Here is a 19,606-nt window from a genome sequence, read left to right on the forward strand (position 1 = left end):
TGCCCCTGAATTAAGCCTCAAACAATAGGCCCACCTATGGGTGGGAGAGGCCCAAGGCAGGAAGACACATTCCTGACTACAGATAAAGAAGCTGCCACTTAGGTGGGGCTATAGCAGGAAGATAGTTAATCTGAAATAGTTGGTAATGGCTGGATAGGACACAATGACATGATAAAAACCACATTTTTTGAGAAGAATGCAGGGTGATTTCCACATGACACTAACCATTCAGGGTGGGTTTCTCTGAAATGTTTCACTATTCTTATGTTATTTATCCTTGGCAACCCCTCACTCCTGCCCCACTCCCCTGGTTTGTGGTTTTTCTCTTTAAAATACTTTATAATACTCCAAGGACTGGATGTTAGGGTCTAACCCCACTCCCATGGGAGTGCGTGGTGAGACTGGTGGCTGCCAGGCTTCTTCCCTAATAAACCTCTGCTGATTGCATCCAGGTATGGTTTCTTGTGATCTTTGGGTGGTCGTGATTTCCTGAGACTTGAGGAAGGGTCTCCCGAGTATGGGGGACTTCAATAACGAGGTGTGCAAGGTCACCTGGGGATGGGGAGGGTGAGGGGGTGAATCAGCGATTTTGAGAAAGGACTGAGGACTGTGATGGTGTTCTAGAAGTTGTAAAGAGAGGCACACAGGAAGAAGACTGTAAGAAAGAAAGCAGCCAAAAATTAGCAGGAAAAGTAAGTCTCTGGGCATAGCTGAGTAAGAGCACAGGAAAGGCAGCCACCCAGTGCTCCCCTGTCCCCGCCTGACAGCAGCAGTCATGGACAAGGCCAAATCTGTGTTATCCTTTTAATCTGCTGTGCACAGAGACTGCATCAAGGCACTGGCTTTGCCTCTACAATAAAACCACAGTCTGTGTAGGGAGAGGAACTCTCCTGGTCCCCAAGTCCTACAGAGGGCAGCACACTTTAAACTGATTACTTCTGTAAAAAGAGAAGCAAACAGGTGGACACACGGAGGATTTAAATGGCAAAAGGGGTCATTAGATTTTATGATGACTAGGACTAAAATCAAGGGCACAACCTGGTGATGACATCATAAAAGATCCCTGAGACCTGACTGCCAGAAGTAACTGTTTATCCAGAAGTCAAAAGAATGCATGAGGGCAAAATAGCCTGGAGAGGATGGGGCAGAGGCAGGCCTACAACCCCAGCAGTGACGAGGCCAAGGCAGAATCATGAGTTATGCTCACCCTAGGTTATAAAACAAGTCCAAGGAAAGCCTCAGCTAGTGAGACTGATCTCCAAAATACATAGAAAATAAAGCAACGTTCCAGGCCTATGCCACCGAGGCAGGACTGCTGGGAGAACATGATTCATATTTCTCTCTCTCTCTCTCTATCTCTCTCTCTCTCTCTCTCTCTCCCTCCCTCCCTCCCTCCCTCCCTCCCTCCCTCCCTCCCTCCCTCCCTCCCTCCCTCTCTCTCTCTCTCTCTCTCTCTCTCTCTCTCTCTCTCTCTCTCTCTCCCTTTCTCTGAAATTTGTTTTATTTATATGAGTACACTGTAGCTGTCTTCAGCCATACAGGATCCCACTACAGATGGTTGTGAGCCACCATGTGGTTGCTGAGAGTTGAACTCAGGATCTCTGGAAGAGCAGTCAGTGTTCTTAACCACTGAGCCATCTCTCCAGCTCAAGAGTATGCTTTCAATGAGGCTGGTCCTGTGGCAGATGGGGCATTACATCAGCAGGATCTAGACATACAGATCTGAAGCCATGCCCAAGGGCTCACATTAGTAAAACCTGAGACCCTGGCCAAAGACGCCACACCAGTGTGTAGACTCTGAATCCCGTTTCTTAGGTGTTTTCTTTGGTTCTCTGAATCTGGCAGAGATCTGATGCATACTCATTTACCTCAAAGCTGAGTTCCTCCCAAACCTGGCCCTCCTTCACTGTGAGGACATCTTCATTTACATCAGATTCATCTATGGCATCTCCTGGCTTCCAAGGAAACTTTATCATAAAAGTCCGAAGTTCATTGATGTGGCTCGTCAAAATAGCCACTCCTTTCTGTAAATGTTCATCGAGCTCTGTGAAAAACATCAGTGTGACAATTTGCATGTGCTTGCATGTATGTGTGCATGAGTGTGTGTGTGCACGTGTAAACAGGCATGGAAAGAGAAGGGAAGGAGAACATATCATGACTCGTTGAAAGGAATTCTAGAAATTGTCAAATTTCAAAACAAGTATTTTCAAGCAATAAATCTTCCCTTCCTCCAAGTAGCTGTGTTTAGCACAGTCCTCTTCACTCCCCCTCTACACCTTATTCCTTGGTCTTTCTGCCACTGCTCCTAGAGTCAAACCAGCTCCCTCACTGCTTCCTTCACAACATGATGTCCTGCAAGCTCTGCTTCTGTTTCTGCTCTGACCAAAGGCATGCCCCTCCCTCACTGTTCTAACCAATGGCATGCACAGCCCTCTGTGTTCTGACCCATGCCATGCAAAGCCCTCTGTGTTCTGACCAGTGGCATGCACAGCCCTCTGTGTTCTGTCCAGTGGCATGCAGAGCCCTCTGTGTTCTGACCAATGGCATGCACAGCCCTCTGTGTTCTGACCAGTGGCATGCACAGCCCTCTGTGTTCTGACCAGTGGCATGCACAGCCCTCTGTGTTCTGACCCATGCCATGCAAAGCCCTCTGTGTTCTGACCAATGGCCCTCAGAGCCCTCTGTGTTCTCACCAATGGCCCTCAGAGCCCTCTGTGTTCTGACCAATGGCATGCAGAGCCCTCTGTGTTCTGACCAATGCCATGCAGAGCCCTCTGTGTTCTCACCAATGGCATGCAGAGACCTCTCTATTCTGACCAATGGCATGCAGAGCCCTCATTGCTGTTCTTACCTTCAGTGTGGAGAAAAAGCTCTCTTATTTGCTTGTTAAGGAAAGACAGTGTGAGGTGAAGCAGCTGCTCTGCAAAGTGTTTGCTTTGGGTTTCAGAGTCACTTTCTCTAATTGCTGAGCAAAGTAAATCCAGGGCTGGGGTCATGTCTTCTACCTCTGAGAACAAACGGAGAAATCAACAAGGAAACACCAGACTGTCCCCCGGACATTGACACAGCCAAATTGTTAGCTGCAGTATTCTGAAATACATAAACAGGCCTGATGCTGCATTTCACAAGCTCTCATGCCTTTATGAAGGCTTATTACTTGCAATCCTCAATGACTACACCCACAAATAAACATTTACTGGTATTTTCTGGTATTTTGCAGACTCTGTGCTTTATAAACTCATTTTCTTTTCAACAACCCAATAAATGTTTACTTCCTATCCATAGATGAGAAGAGCCTGAGGTTCAGAGAAAGTCCTTACCCAATTATACACCTAATTTTGAAAGTATATAAAATGGCAGAGCCAAAATTTGAACTTAAGCCTGTGTGAATCCAAAGCTACTCCAACATGCACGTAGAGGACAGGAGTGTAAGATGCCCTGAATCACCTCTTTGCACTTGAGGGCCCTCATGGGGCAACTCCTGCTTATCTCAGCATCGGACCAGCTTTGCAGTTGCATGTGTGAAAGAATTATGGGAAGGGCGGGTCTAGGAGAGTAAGTGAGGCTTATTCTCACAGGGCTGCTTTCAGATCCACTGCTACCTTTGAATAAAAACAGTGCAGGTAGAAGAGAGTTGGGAAAAGCTATCGAACAGTACAAGCAGATATTGGCCACACAACTCCAGGTGGAACATTGTTCACTACCACAAATCAAGGCTATTCCTATGAATTACACTGTGTGTGTGTATGTGTGTATACATATCATACGTGTGTGTACATATTATATACATGCATATGTGTGTGCATGTATCATATACATGCATATGTGTGTACATGTCATATACATGCATATGTGTGTGTACATATCATATACATGCATATGTGTGTATACATATCATATACATGCATGTGTGTACATATCATATACATGCATGTGTGCGTGTACATATCATATACATGCATGTGTGTTTGTGTACATATCAAACACATGCATGCGTGTATCTGTGTGTGAATAGTGGCCACACAACTGCAGATGTAACATTGTTCAATACAACAAATCAAGGCTTTTCCTATGAATTACACTCTGTGTGTATATGTGTGTATATATATATCTTATATGTATGTGTATATAGCATATACATATATATGTGTGTGTACATATCATATACATGCATGTGTGTTTGTGTACATATCAAACACTTGCATGTGTGTATGTGTGTGTGTGTGTATGAATAGTGGCCACACAACTGCAGATAGAACATTGTTCAATACAACAAATCAAGGCTTTTCCTATGAATTACACTCTGCATGTGTGTATGTATGTTTGTTTGTTTCGAGACAAAGTTTCCCTGTATAGACCAGGCAGTCTTGGAACTCACTCTATAGACCAGGCTAGCCTCAAACTCAAGAGATTTGCCTGCCTCTGCCTCCCAAGTGTTGACATTAAAGGCATGTGCCACCACTGCCCAGCTAAACTTTATATATATTGTAAATTGAGAAGTATTTTAAAAATTTCAAGTGGAAGAAAAATCAACTTTACTATCAAGACAAAAGCAGGTTAGCAGTATAGCTCCGTGTCAGAGCACTTGCCTAGCACAGGCAAACTCTTAGGCTGGATCCTCAGTGCATTGAAAAGCAGAGAGGGGGAGGGGGGTAAAGGGAGAGGGGAGGCAGGAGGGACAAAGATGGGGAAGATGGGGAGGGAGGGAAAATTTTATATGAATTGGATTTCCTTTCTTTCTTTCTTTCTTTCTTTCTTTCTTTCTTTTTCTTTCTTTCTTCTGACTAGGTGTCATTATCTAGCCCCGCAGACTGGCCTCGAACTCACTATGTAGATTATGTATGTTGTCCTTAACCATACAGCAATCTGCCTGCTTCTGCCTCCCGAGTACCGGAATCAAAGCCCTATGCCTGACTTTGTTTATTCTGAGACAGGGTCTTATACAATCCAGCTTCCTTCAAATTTACCAGGCAGCACAAACTAGCATTGAACTTGAGGTCCTCCCTCTTCACCTTTAGAAATGCTGGGATTGTAGGCATACAACACCATGCCTGCCTGTGAGAATGCCTTAGTTTATTTTATGTGTATGAGTGGTTTTCCTTTGTGTCCTTCAGGCATGTATGTGCAATGTGTGTGCCTGGTGCCAAAGGAAGTTAGACAGACATCAGATCCTAGGAACTGGAGTTACAGATGGTTGTGAGGTACTTGTGGGTGCTGGGGATTGAACCTAGGTCCTCTAGAAGAGCACTCAGTGCTCTTAACTACTGTGTCATCTCTATAGCCACTCTTTCTTATTTTTAATCAGAGGCCAGAGGTGCTTGATCTCTTGGAGCTAGAGTTACAGGAGGGTTGTGAGCCACCTGACATGGGTGCTGGGAACTAAACTCAGGTCCTCTGGAAGAATATGCACTGTGACAGCTGAGCCACCTCTCTAGTGTGGGCTAATATTAAGAAGAAAAATTTTTATTCATATTCTTACAAGAACACACACTCGTAAAGAGACTGTAATTTTTCTCCATGTAACTAGAGTGCAAATTAATAAATCTTGTCTGAGGACAATTTATTAATGCAATTTTAATTGGATATTGCCTCAATGTATGAGAATGCTCTTGGAGCTAAAAATTCCACGTCTAGCACACACACACACACACACACACACACACACACACACACACACAGAAGTGGGAGAAGGAGGGAGGGAGGGAAGGGGAGAATGAACATTTATACTATATGGTTGAAAATAAAAGATCAAGTGTGGACAGGTGTGCACAGCTGCACTCAGTGCTGGAGAGTCTAGAACATGAAGACCACAGGCTAGAAGCTATTTCCTGAGTTTGGGCTAGCTCAGGACACACTGAGCCTCAGGCTCAAAACAACCTGCAATCGATCTAAATGTTTAATAAGAATTTACCTAGGTGAATTGTGATAATAGTTTATACAAAGAAATGCTATTCCACTACAATTAGTAACCTCAAACATTATGCAAAGATACCCACAATATATATCAAGAGGAAGAAAAGCAGATTGCAATCCTATACACAGGGGAAACACTATTACACAGTTTCTATAAAGCAGTGGCTCTCAACCTTCCTCAGGCTGCAACCCTTTAACTCAGTTCCTCATGTTGTGGTGACCTCCAACCATAAAGTTATTTTGTTGCTATTTCATAGCTGTCATTTTGCTACTGTTATGAATTGTAATGTAAATATCTAGTATGCAGATATGTGATATGTGACCTCCAAAGTTGTCCTGACCACAGGCTAAGAACCACTGCTTTAAAGAAAGTGTATACTTGGTCACATGGTTCAAGAATAACTGTTAGGCTCTCTATGTGTTAAGAAACGCCAAGATCTTGAAGCATTGTTAAAGGAGCAAAAAAAGTACATAAGTCAGTGAAATTTTTGATAATAAGCCCAGTCTACAATCCTGTATAACTCTGAAAGGCAGGCTGTCGGTGCATGGCTCAGTTTGAAGATGGCTACCTCCAGGAGTCTCATTCCTCTTCACACATCACACTCTGGACTCCAGATCATTAGAGCAGAGCACAGGGTGTAAGCAGTCAACACCATGGTTGGTGTTGTTCTAGTAAAAGGACTGAACAAGACGCCACATGGGGGCAGGCAGGGGCTGTGGCTCTGAGCTCCTCAAGCCCAGACAAAGAGAACATTTATAGACTTTGACAACTTTCCTCAAAGTTCATAGGCTCTGTACTTGAGTCTGACAAGCAAAAAGCCATCAGAGGGCACAGTGACAGGGCTGGACAGATGGCTCAGCACTTAGAGCACTTGCTGCTCTTTCACAGGACTCGGTTCACTTCCCAGGACCCACATCAGGTGGCTTACAACCATGTGTAACTCTAGTTTCATAGGTGTCCCAGGCATCTGCAAATGTGGGGACATACACACAAGCAGGCATGCATACACACGCACACACACACACACACGCACACACACGCACACGCACACGCACACGCACACACACGTTATAAAATCAGGAACAATTAGAAAACGCCTACAATGGTAACCATGCATGCGATACTTTACTTACGCCTTAGGTACAGATGGGACGAAAAGTGGTGTTGGTGATCAGGAGCAGATTTTGAAGATGGAGTAAGAACATTTTCCTTGCTCTTCAAGAAGAAATCTACTGTGTCCAGCTGACGATTTTCTATGCCAGCCTAAACATGGAAAAGAAAGAAGCCAGAGGAGAGTTACCCTGTGTGAGCTGAGGGTGTAGATTCTTTAAACTTCAGAAGCTAAAATGGAAATATCTGGGAACTATGACTCATAGAAACAACTCCTAATTAATGATCCCCATGTCACCCCAACTCTGAGCTGCTGTCCCACCAATGTTGTGGGTGCTGCAGGGCCTCTCTGGAGAGGGGCTACTAGCTGTTCCTGTCCACCACAAGCTGACAGCGCACTCAACAGTCTTATGCTCAAAAGTGGTGACAATCCTTAGCTCCAAACCCCACCCATCGCTTCTGCTGACTTACTGTTTATTGTAAAAATAACGAGAGAAGGAAATCAGTTATATTTTCAGAAGAATAAAACCGTCTGAGGCACATAGTTTGAAGTAGAGTTGAGCATTCTTGGACCAACTGAACTTCTCACTCTGCTCTAATTATAAAATGGTATAATGAGCAGAATATGGAACAGGAATGTGGAACAGAATACAACACAATCAGGTAGGAATGACCTCTAGACCCTGATCAGCTGCTGAGCTCATCACACTGAGCTTGGTTTACCTGGAGTGGGCGTGGCCACTGCCCAATGATGCCCTCTGCTTGCTTTACAGCCCTCTACCCCAGGCTCTTAGGGTCATAACAGCCTGTCATGGCAGCCCTTAGTGGCAGCCCTCTGCTTAACAATGGAAGAAGTTTAACCCAAACACAGTCAGAAGACACATTTGTATATTCAAGAGAGGAGGTATATGTGGTAACATCTGATACCAGCACTGGGGAGGATCAGGCAGGAGGATCGTGAGTTCCAAGGAAGGAAGGAAGGGAGGGAGGGAGGAAAAGAGGGAGGAAGGAAAAAAAGAAAGGAGGGAGGGAAGGAAAGAGGGAAGAAGGAAGAAAGGAAGGGAGGGAGGGAGGGAAACAGGGAAGGAGGGAGAAAGGAAGTAGGAAGGAAGGAGAAAAAGGAGGAAGGGAAGGGGAGGTGAGTCAGTGACCATTTCCTGATCATGGTGGTTCAGCCTTTAGGGGCTGAGCAGGAAGATCATGAACAGTTCCTGGGTGGCCAGGGCTATACAGAGACCCTGTCCAAAATGAAACAAACAAAACCCAAGCCAGGTATAGTAGCACAATCCTGTAATCTCAACACTAGAGAGACAGAGGCAGGAGGACTACCACAAGTTGGAAACCATCTAGTCTACATAGCAGATTCCTGACTGGCTAGGGTTAAACAGCGAGATTCTGTCTTTAAAAAGCAAAGTAAACATGAACACAAAACTAAGCACTGAAGAAGAAACAAGCAGTTGAGTCCCACACAGCATTCAAGCACTGTAGGAGGTTCCAGCACCTATGATGAATGAAGTCATCTTGTATATAAACTGCTCTATGCCTGCAGCACAGGGCCAGGAGAGGTCAGGAAAGTGCAAGGAGAGTCTAACCATCAATCATCATAAGGCAGCCCAGGAGAGAGAACCAGACATACACCAGCCCAGCAGAGAGAACCCCAAACCAGATATACAGCAGCCCAGCAGAGAGAACCCCAAACCAGATATACACCAGCCCAGCAGAGAGAACCCCAAAATGGAAATCCAGCAGGCTACTAGAGAACAACAAGCCAGAAACATGACAGCCTACTGAAGAGAAACCCAAACTTCACTTCAACACCTAAGTGTCTATACAGAAATGCAGGTTCAGGTGTCAGGCCAGTAACAGCTACAAATGCAGGTTCTATATAAATCTCTCCCACGTCTGCATTTTGTATTTAGGATGTTCTCTTTTTAAAAGCCTAAGCTGGGTGTGTGGTAATGTAGGCCTGTGGTTCTAAGAGTTGGAAGATACAGACAGTAGGGTCAGAGAGTTAAGACCAGCAACAGTTCCACAGCAAGTTTAAGGTCAGCCGGGGCTATGGAAGACCCTTGTTTAAAACCAAATAAAACAAAATCCTAGTCAGTTCCAACCAAGATAAATATGCAGTATATACATGGCCCATGATCATCTTGTAACCTCTGCTTGTATAGACTACAGTCAAATGAGATTTTTCTGAGTTAAAAATTCAGCCTATGTTACTCTTACTATATTATCTGGTATCTTAACATTTAGCTGAAGAAAAATTATTTAGATTAATCACAGGGCTGGAGAGATTGCTCAGTGTTTAAGAGCACTAGCTGCTCTTTCTAAGGAGCCAGGTTTGACTCCCAACACCACATGGCAGTTCACAAACTGTCAGCAATTCTACATCCAGGGACCCGATGCCCTCTTCTGGCCTCTGCAGGCCCCAGACATGCATGCAAACAAAACACCCATACACATGAACTAAATTAAGACACACAAGATGATGTTACAAAGAATAACACCAACTTTCCTCCCAGAATAAGTACTACTTTGCAGTAAGACTAGGCACATGCTGGCATTGAGGCAGCAGAGTGAACTATGTTAAGAAGTCACACTTTGGGCTGGCAAGATGGTTCAGTGGGGAAAAAGACCTGCAAGGCTCAAGAACCTGAGCTCAATTGCTAGGATCCACATGGTGGCAGGAGAGAACCAACTCTCACAAGTCATCCTTCATCTCTGCAAGAGTGCTTTGACATTCTGCATGAGTACACATATGCACACACTTACACACACGCACACTTGAGGATGCATGAGAAACAAGTAAGTATAACTTTAAAAAGCAGTCACACCTGTCTGAAGAGTATTCCAATCGGATACAGCATGCTTACCTGTCAAAGCAAGGCACAGCTGCTGGTTTCCGCTGATGTCTACAGGAGTACACTTTTGGCCGAGAGAAAAACACTGTGTGCTCTGGGTCTCCAAGTCCCAGAGGACGATGGTGCAGCTGGTTGTTCCTACTGCCCAAGTAAACAGTGCCGAAAATCCCGTCACAGACAGACACTTGAGCTCTGTGGGCTGCTCTTGTTCACTCAGGTGCATTGTGGTCCATGGCCTTCCTGGATCCCTGGTCTTGATGTGTTCCTTCTGAGGAAAAGCACATTGGCCACACGAGACATCCCCTGGAAGGACAACGTGGTTTGGCACAATGGGAGCGGGGTTACCAGGTTCCAGGGACTCCAAACACAAAGCACTCTGGAACCAGGGAGCACAGCAGGAAACCTCTGGTTCAGAGCTCCTGGAGCTCCTCGCTGCTTCATTCAGTGATGACAGCTGGGCTCTCCAGGACCTGGAAGACAGGGCAGCACTTAGCACCCACTATGGTAAGGACACCAAGTCAAACACAAGCTGGAGTAAGACACTCTTCTAGGAATGAGAGGCAGGAGGGTCACTCTGCATTCAATGCGACCTGCTCTACATAGCAAGCTGCAAGCAGCCTAGGACTACATAGTAAGACCTTGTCAACAAACAGACAAACAGTAAAGGAGATGCTAAAAGTGTTTATACCTATCAACTTGAAAGGACACCGTGGTCAGGTTCATGTTGTGGACAGAGTTAACCAGGTCGTCTTCATCTATTCCTGCAGGCCCTTCAATAGGAAGGTCTGCCAGTGTGCCTTCACATAGTAGGTGTCCTGGGTGTTGCCTACATTGAAAAAAAATAATAGCCATATTAAAAAAAAAAGATGAGCAGCCCCCATCTGTATCATAAGTACTTCTTTGTGTATGTATGTGTGCCTTTTATTTTGTTTCAGTATTTTTTGTCCTTTTTTAAAAATTTTGTTTTTAAAATTTTCTTGACAGAGACCATGCAGTGGGTGGGTAGGGAAGTGGGGCAGATCTGGCAGGAGTTGAGAAGAAGGAGGAATGTGATTAAAATACATTGAGTAAGAATTTTTAATAAAATAAACATGGATACAAAGTAGTTTGACACAAATATTATATTTTCAAAGACTGTGGTCTCTCTAACACCCTTGTGGATCAAGATTTTGACTCTATGGGCTGGAGTGATGGCTCAGTGGTTAAGAGTTCAGACTGTTCCCAAGAGAACTGGGTTCAATCCCCAGCAGTGACAGTGCAGCTTGTAACTGTCTCTAACTCCAGTCTCATCAAGCACTGCACACACATGGTGTACAGGCATATATGCAGACAAACACCCTTAGACACAAAATAATAAAATAATAAAATACTATTAACAACAAAAAGAACCTGCCTCTGTTGAGCAGTTTGTTTCACAAAGTGAAAGCGCTCTGCAGTCTAGCCGAGTAGTCAGTGTCTAGCACGCTGCAGACACCATGCTGGTTTACATAAACTCTAAGCCTTTCAACACCTTACAGAAGTAAGTATAACCCACTTTACAGACACAGACAGTAAAGCTCAAGAGAAACACTGAACCAATTTAATTTAACCACAAAGCTTGGGGTCTAAATTTTCTTTTTACATTTATTTACTTATTGGGGTTAGGAAGGATTCAGGCATCCACAGAAGGAATGTGGAAATCAGATTTTGCCAGCCCAAAGCTAAGGTTTTAATAACTCATTATCCCACAACAAAGAAAGATTTAGGCCATGTTATGGTTTGTATATGCTTAGCCCAGGGAGTGCACTATTAGAAGGTGTGGCCCTGTTGAAATAGATGTGGCCTTGTTGAGGTAGGTGTGTCACTGAAGTAAGTATTCTGTTAGCAGCCTTCAGATGAAGATGTTCAACTCTCAGCTCCTTCTGCACCATGCCTGCCTGGATGCTGCCATGTTCCTGCCTTGAAGACAATGGACTGAACCTCTGAACCTGTAAGCCAGCCCCAATTAAATGTTGTCCTTATAAGAGTTGCCTTGGTCATGGTGTCTGTTCACAGCAATAAAACCCTAACTAAGACAGGCCAGGATCGTGAATGAGCAAAGCAAAGTATGTGTGTGAGTGAGGATGGCCGGTTGTGTAGAAAGAGGATGTCACATTTGAGAAAGAGGACTGTGGTACCAGAGCAGAGCATGTTAGAAGCACGGTGGTGGGGGACCAGGCTGGAAAAGATGGCAGGAGACAGATGGATCAGAGCCTTGCTGGCTGTTAAGGAAGCTTAACTGTCATCTTCAGGAGAAATGGAGAGCTAAGGAAGGTTTCAAGCAGAACATGTTTCATGTAGAACAACTACAACATGATCATGTGCAGACTATAGCTGGGGGAAGAGGGGAGAGCATCTGAGCTCCTAGCTTAGGCACACGTTTACCATGCCACTCTAAGTACTCTGGAGAAGATGGGTTTGGTGGTCAGAAAGAAGACAAGAGGCAGGGCTTGAGGTAGAGACAGAGTGGAGAAAAGCACGCAGTGCACAGCGAGAGGAAGCACTACAGAGTATATGACTGCCACTGTCCATTAGCTGGATTCAGACCCAATACTGAAAAGAAGCTGTCAATCAGAACAGGAAGACAAAGAGTGAAAGGTCCCTGGGGAGGAGGGAGGGGATGAAACCTCATCAAAATGGGAACCAAAAGCTAAAGGAGGTCTCACTAGACATTACATGGCTCTGCTTCGCTTAAAATGCAGGAGGCAAGGTCATTCGAGAAAAGGGAAGAATGGTGAGACAAGCAGGTTTGAGGAGACATAGGGTAACATTTTTGTAAGGCGGGTATGGCGGTGTATACTTACAGTCTAGCCCTAGGAGGCAGATGCAGGCAGACCTTGAGTTCGAGGCTAGTGTGGACTACACAGCAAACCTTTGTCTCAAAAACCACAAAAAGAGAAAGGGGGTTGGTGAGGAGAGCTTTTGCAGATTTCTGACAAATGCAGAACTTCTTGGGTGTAGACGCTGAGAAGGCAGACCCGGCATTTGATTCAGGGTTGGTTTGTTAGCAGGCCAAGTGCTACTATGGAACAAGGCAAAACTTCGAGTGCCTGCAAGAAACTGACTAGAACAATGGATCAGAGTGCATGCCTGGCAAGTAGGAAGGGGGGGCAGGTGGAGAGGGAAGCACAGAAGGTCACAGACTTGGAAAGTCCAGTGAGGTCAGAGGGCAGGTAACTGAGTGAGCCAGCTAAAAAGTCTGGGACATTGTGTTGCTCCATGCGGTGTAGTGATCTGGAGGAGTGATTTCAGATGCTGACAAACCCCTGAGTGTGACTATGAGAATGGACAGCTAAGATAAAAATGAAAGGAAAAGTCACTCACAATGAAGCCAAAGAACAAGACCCAGCTACTCAGGAGGCTGAGCTAGAAAGATCACTTGAGCCCAGCTCAAGGACAAGACTGAACAACACAGCAAGCTCCCATCCCAAAAGAGAGAAAAAGACTGAAAAAACAAACTGTCAGGTGAGCTCTCAAAGAGCATTTACAAACTTTATTTAGAAGGAACAAAAAGGAAAACAGGAAATCATTTAAAAGTACACAGTTAAGTACTAAACTTTGGCTCAGGAGCAGAAGTGCCACAAAAGTTGGAAGAGAAGAAAGTTATGAAATAAGACAAGAGCAGGCTGAGTAAACTAAGCCCCCTGTTCAGTGACTTAAAGCCAAGGCCAGGCAGGTGGCCTTGTTCTTGTAATCTTAGAGCTTAGGAGGCTGGTGTGAGTTTGAGAGCAGCCTGGAAGGCAGAGTAAGACCTTGTATTAAACAAACACACAAGTAAAGGAGATCACACCATCTCCCTCAGGGGAAATTCCATTAATGTCTACTTGTTTTCAGAACAGAGTCAGAACATAAATACGTAAGTAGCCATTTAAAACAAGTGGGTTTGGGGTCTCTTGGTGGTAGACTCCTGGCTTGTTGGATGTGGGAAGCTGCATAACGCCATTACAAGATGGCGCTGACCGCAACCTGAGGAGGAGTAAACAATCAATGTGTGCATGTGCAAAAAGGGCTAGCGAGCCAAGTCACTGCCTATCCCGGGCATGCAATTAGGATACTGTGAGCAGAACCAATCCCATGTACCCACGCCGTTCCTACGTCTATATAAGCAGCACCATTTTCCAGGCTCAGGGTCTTTCGCTTCAGCTATCAAGATTCTCCAATAAACGTGTGCAGAAGAATCCTGTTCTGGTGTCTTCCTTGCTGCCGAGGCGGGCGTCCACACTGACCATGATTGAGGCTCTGGCCCAAGAGAAAACATAGCTGTAGAGACACCTGGCGGGTATATAAAAATAAATGTACCCTTTTTAAGGAGCCAAACAATAAGCAATAAAACTCACCAAAAGCATTCCCAACCACTCAGGAACTTATCATATTTATATCAAGGTGGAACTGAAAGACTAAATGGTTTTGAATGACCATATATATTGTCAGCTCAAAATGCTGAAAGGCCTATTTCCAGACCATTGAATTATATGAGAAGATTATAAAACCCAGAGCAGCAAGCAAGCTAATGGAAAAGCCACACAAGCCCACGGTCAGCATTGCCCAGGTTCTTAAGCAGCCACAGGTTCAGTTCCTCAGGGGGAAACCGCCCTGGGAATCCCCAGGTGGAAAAGCTGGCTGAACATATCTTGTGGACTCCTTTAAGGGGAACATGAGCCACAGTGCAGCCAGGTTCCCAAGCCACAAACCCAGCCAATCCAACAGCAGGTAAATTCCATTCTCTCCTACTCTTAAATGGGGCAAGAAGTAAGGGTGATACATAAAAGGTAAGGCTTTTAAAACTGTACAATCCTGATAATTTAGGACATAACCTCCACATAACCTTTGGTATACAAGCCCGAACACAAAGGCAGCTGCAACCATTTATACACAATCTTGCACAGTAACAGTCTCACTATAGGAGCCATGATGAGGTCTAACTGCATAGAAAAGAGGCTTAAATGAAGCTAATGGGTATATTTTAAACCTTTTATGTGTCTATTTACCTCAAATAAGAAACTTCAGTCATCTGCTTACCTGAAATACAGATGTAGGTTAAGAGCGACTGCAGTATTGGATGAGCTGACAAGCACCAAAACATCTAAGTCCCGAGACACTTTCAGTGATGTGAAGGAGGAACTGCTGGCGGGCTCCTGCTGCTCAGAATCTCCTCTGAGAAGAGCCAAGTCCACAAGTGCTACATGCATGCCACCCACAGCGTCAAAAATATCTGAGTTAGAGTTAAAGAAGTGACAGTTTTACATACAGGACCCTTGAAATCGTAAGGCTGTCTTGATTGTTACCACCTCATAGGTACAGCAGGAGGGCTGGAAACTGAGGCATTCTCCAATGCAGTAACCAGGCGACTAAGAAGCTGGCAGCTTAACTAGGTGATGCACAGTTCTTCCAATCTGCTGTGTACCATGCTGGTCCAGATCTCGAGACCCTACTATTTCCCAGGGTAAACCCAAGTTAACATTACACTTTAGCCGATACCTAAAAATTGTCTGAACATGCAACCATCATTAAAAGCTGAGATATTTCATTTTCTTGTAAGCCACCAAAATCTAAGTTACACTTAGAATACAACTAAATTTGAATACTAAATTTTCTTTCTTTCCTTTTTTCTTTCTTCTCTTTCCTTTCTCTTTCCTTTTTCCCTTCTCTTTTTTCCCTCCCTCCCTTTCTCCTTCCCTTCTTCTGTTTATTTGACAGTTTCTTTGTATATCCCAGCTGTGTAAACAATTTTCCCTTCTTCCTCCCCCCCCCACACCCCATCTCTCCAGTTTCTCTGTATAACCCAGATGTCCTGGAACTCCCATGTGTAGACCAGGATGGCCTCAAACACACAGAGATTTTCCTGCCTCTGTCTCCTGAGCACTGGGATTAAAAGGAGTGCCACCACCACTGTGCTTGAATACTAAATTTTCATCAGAAACATTTGACCCATACTTAGACTCCACAAAGTGACAGCTGAAATGCTAAGAGAGACTAGGCAGGAGATGAAACTAAATAGACGGCTTATCTACCTCAGTGAAACCCTGGGTTCAATTCCCCAATACCATAGAATCTGAGCATAATGGCTCAGGGCTGTCATACCAGGACTTGGGAGGTAAAGGAAAGGTCAAGTGTTCAAGGCCATCCTTGGCTAAATGCTGAGTACAAGTTCAGTCTTGGCTACATGAGGCTGTTTTTTTTTTTTTAATCTGAAAAGTTAAGTTTATTCTACATATATTTAAACTCTCTAATAACTGAACAAAGAATCAGATTTTAAACCTAATTAAATAAAATTAAGTATAATATGTCTAGATAATTTCAAATGTTCAGCAGCCTCACACGCTTGTCATCTACTGGAGTAGACAGGAAAGCTGTATCATTTGGCAACAAAACTTAACTCAATTTAGTATTTTATAACATTTTTGTGCAAAAACTATTATTTAAAGAAGAAAAATCAGTACTTTATGGAAGCTGACTCAGAAGGACTGAGTTAGAGGCTAGCTTGGGCTGTAGACTTCAGTTCTCAGTTACAGAGACCCTGTTTCAAAGCTCAAAACAGAAGGATGTGGTGGCATGGGCCTTTATCATCAATATTCAAGAGGTAGAGACAAGGGATCTCTGTGAGTGAAGAGGCAGTTTGGTCTGCATAGTGAGTTCTAGACTAGCAAGGGCTACAAAATAAGATCCTGTCTCAAAAATAGATATTTTCTTAATTAGATATATAGACAGACAGACAGACAAATAGATAAAGGCTCCCTGAGACCTTATCTCAAGGGGAGAAAAAGATGGTTAAAATACTAGCAAACTATTCTTGTATATAGAGAGAGCTTTTGCAGAACTTGGGGATTCCAAAGTGAGATGCCTGCTGGCTATACAGTCTCATACAGACTGGTCCTAATACACTTCCCATTATTAAAAGGTCAGCACATGCTCAGGGTGCTTTTAAACTTGATGATGTAAACTGTTTTATGAACAGTGGAAAGCAGTATGTTATTCTACCTGTCTACCTTCTCAATCCATTGGAGCCTCATGTCTAAGAAACAGCAGACATGCCAGGTGTGGAGAGACGAGCCAGTAATCTCAGCATTAAAAGGGTAAGTCGGGAGGATTGTGAATTGCAAGCCACTCAGGCTATATCTTGAGACTGATTCCAATATGGAAAAAGTAGGGCTGGCATATAGTTCAGTGACCTCAGAGTCTTTGCATAAGTGTGTGTACAAGTTTAAAGAGGAGCAGGGGTGGGGGTGGGTGGGAGTGGCTATGTTTGCAAGAAACATTGTTTTAGCGACAAAAAAAATTGGTATTTGTAATGATTTAGAAATAAGCCCTTATCTGCCATTTTAAAACAAAGTAGTCTGCCTGGTAGCACAAGCAGAGGAAGGCTGATCTCTGTAGGTTTTGGGCCAGCATAGGCTATATTTTGAGTTCTAGAATAGCTAGAGCTACATAGAGAGGTAGAGGAGGAGGAGGAGGAAGAAGAAGAAGAAGAAGAGGAGGAGGAGGAGGAGGAGGAGGAGGAGGAGGAGGAGGAGGAGGAGGAGGAGGAGGTGGTGGTGGTGGTGGTGGTGGTGGTGGTGGTGGTGGTGGTGGTGGTGGTGGTGGTGGTGGTGGTGGTAGAGGAAGACAGACTTAGGACTCCTTTCGGCGACAATCTGTATTGAATTAAAGAAACAGGACGTGTGCTGAGACCCATCCAGGATTTGCAGTGGTTATCAAGGAGTAAGACATCTTCTCTGTCCACCCAGGAGGGAGGCAGTGAGTTGCAACAAGTTGAGCACTTCACCTCGGGATGAAAAAGGTTCTCAGAGGAACCGGGCTCGATCCTGGGGAGTCCCCCTAGTGGCTCATCCTCTCCTACCACCCCACAGTGCAAGGAGAGCCCAGGGTTCCCCTCCGGAGCAGCTCAAATGTCAGACTCCTCCCACACTCTGCCGCGGTCCCGCAGCACTTACTGCCTAAAGGGGCCTTGGAGGCAGCAGCTGCTTCCACCCCTACTGCCCGCAGCCGTCAGGCTCCCCAGGGCCTCTAGCTCTCGGTGCAGCTGAGCCCGCGGTCCCAGCTGCGCCGTCTCCTCGGCAGGGATCCGCACCAGCAGCATGGGTAGAACCCGCTCCATGGCCCCGGCACAGCCGGGGGAGGCAGCACTTCCGGGCCCTGGCTCGCCAGCCATCTTGGCCCGGGCGTTCCTTCCGGTAGAGGCGCTCGATTGCGTCACGGACCTGCGCAGTGTCTTGGACCTTGTGACTCTCACGTGAAAGGAGAGGCGGTCCTGCGCCAGTCATTTCCATAGCCTGGGGTAGGGGTCGCTCTAAACTGAATCCTGCAAAGCCAAGCCTGCCCCTACTCAGCTCAATGTAAGCCAAGGCCCTCCAGCTGCTTGGTGCCTCTTACTCCAGTGAAACCCTGTTGCTGACTCCTCTTCATTTTTTGTGCTGTTTGGTTACAGGCATCGGTAGTGCGGTTTTCTTGATAACGAGTACTCTTTTAACAGTCTAGAACCATTAAAGAATCCTCTACCTTTAAAAAAAAAAAAAAAGAAAAGCTGGGCTTCAAAACAGACCCTGCCCCTGCCCACCGCCACCACACCCCAGCTTTCAGAAATCTGCCCCTACTGAGTTTTGGTAAGCAGCCGCCACCATCAGACGCCTGGATCCCAGATTGTCTGAAAACAGACAATCTGACTAATCTTCCCCCATTAGGCAGTTTATCAAAAAAGCCCTTCTCCTGACTACAAAAACTGATTTTCAGACCCTTCCAGGTGAGTTTTTAGTACCCTTGGGTACCCAGCCCCAGGATTTGGGGGTGCCAACTTCTCAGACATATAGACTTCCTTTTCAGGTCAAACAATCTATTCTTTGTGGTCCTCCACCAAGACTCCTTAAAATCATGAAGGATGCATACAGAGTGGAGATGGCGAAGTAATTTGCCTTTTACTTTCCTCTGATTTTCTCAGAGAAGTACAATTCAATACAGAAGGTGGAGGATGCCCGCGCCATCTTGTAATGGAGGATGTTATCACCGCTAACCGAGGCTCCCTACACCTTCCCCTATCTATATTATTAAGATGGAACAGCCTTTTGCCTATCAAGCGGGGCACCAACTCAGTGAGGGAAAGCAGAGGCCTGATCCCCTGTGCAAAATGAGATATTGTAATGGGTTTCTTCTCTTGTCATCGTGCAATGAGTAATACTTCCCATACCCATCTGGATGCCTTTTGACGGGGAAAGGGAGCCTCCACTCTGGAGTGCCTGGCGGCTGTCCATGCACAGAGAGGAGGTTTTGGCATCAAACCTTTGTGCAATCAGGCATACTTTCAGGAAATCTATCCAAACTCGTGGAACTTTCCCTGTCAAGTACCCACTTGCAAACACCTCTAAATATTCAGGTACCACAATTATTCAGGCAAGGGCTGGCTGGACTTAGACCTCTCATCGACCCAGTGAAATGGGCTGAACCCTTTGGGTGCATCGACTGAGGGTCTCAATCATCAGTTACTTTCTTAGTATAAATAGCCAAATTTCAGGGGAAGATCCTTGCTCCAGGCTACGAGTGCTTGTGCAATAGCGACCTTGTCACGTTTTTTGTTGGGCTCTGAGCTTGTGGACCAACCATAACATGAACACTAATCCACAACATAGTGCTGCACCAAACAGGCCTATCCCCACCCTTTAAGAAAGAAAGAAAAGGCAGAGGTAAGCCAAGAAGTAAAATCGCCAGGGGTAAC

The 19,606-nt window shown here is 45.1% G+C and overlaps 1 protein-coding gene across 9 annotated transcripts in view; it reads right to left on the reverse strand.

Moving 5' to 3' along the window:
- The window catches only part of LOC143441407 (spatacsin-like), a 35,749-nt gene extending 17,410 nt beyond the window's left edge, over nucleotides 1-18,339 (reverse strand). Inside the window, exons 1-8 of one of the 9 annotated variants that reach the window (XR_013108774.1) lie at nucleotides 17,835-18,338; nucleotides 14,923-15,115; nucleotides 13,999-14,175; nucleotides 10,574-10,711; nucleotides 9,898-10,355; nucleotides 7,048-7,177; nucleotides 2,852-3,007; nucleotides 1,869-2,044 (exon numbers count right to left, since the gene is read on the reverse strand). Coding sequence is in view for 4 of the 9 variants with exons in the window: in XM_076929631.1 (XP_076785746.1) it covers nucleotides 7,086-7,177; nucleotides 9,898-10,355; nucleotides 10,574-10,711; nucleotides 14,016-14,175; nucleotides 14,923-14,986 (912 nt within the window). In the remaining 5 variants the exon portion in view is untranslated. Of the gene's footprint in view, nucleotides 1-1,868; nucleotides 2,045-2,851; nucleotides 3,008-7,047; nucleotides 7,178-9,897; nucleotides 10,356-10,573; nucleotides 10,712-13,998; nucleotides 14,176-14,922; nucleotides 15,116-17,834 lie in introns of those variants that run through there. The other 8 variants (XM_076929634.1, XM_076929633.1, XM_076929632.1 and 5 more) reach the window with 8 other exon arrangements.
- Nucleotides 18,340-19,606: the final 1,267 nt, after the last annotated feature.

The sequence above is a fragment of the Arvicanthis niloticus genome, chromosome 2, assembly GCF_011762505.2.
Source record: "Arvicanthis niloticus isolate mArvNil1 chromosome 2, mArvNil1.pat.X, whole genome shotgun sequence".
In the NCBI taxonomy this organism is placed as follows: domain Eukaryota; kingdom Metazoa; phylum Chordata; class Mammalia; order Rodentia; family Muridae; genus Arvicanthis; species Arvicanthis niloticus.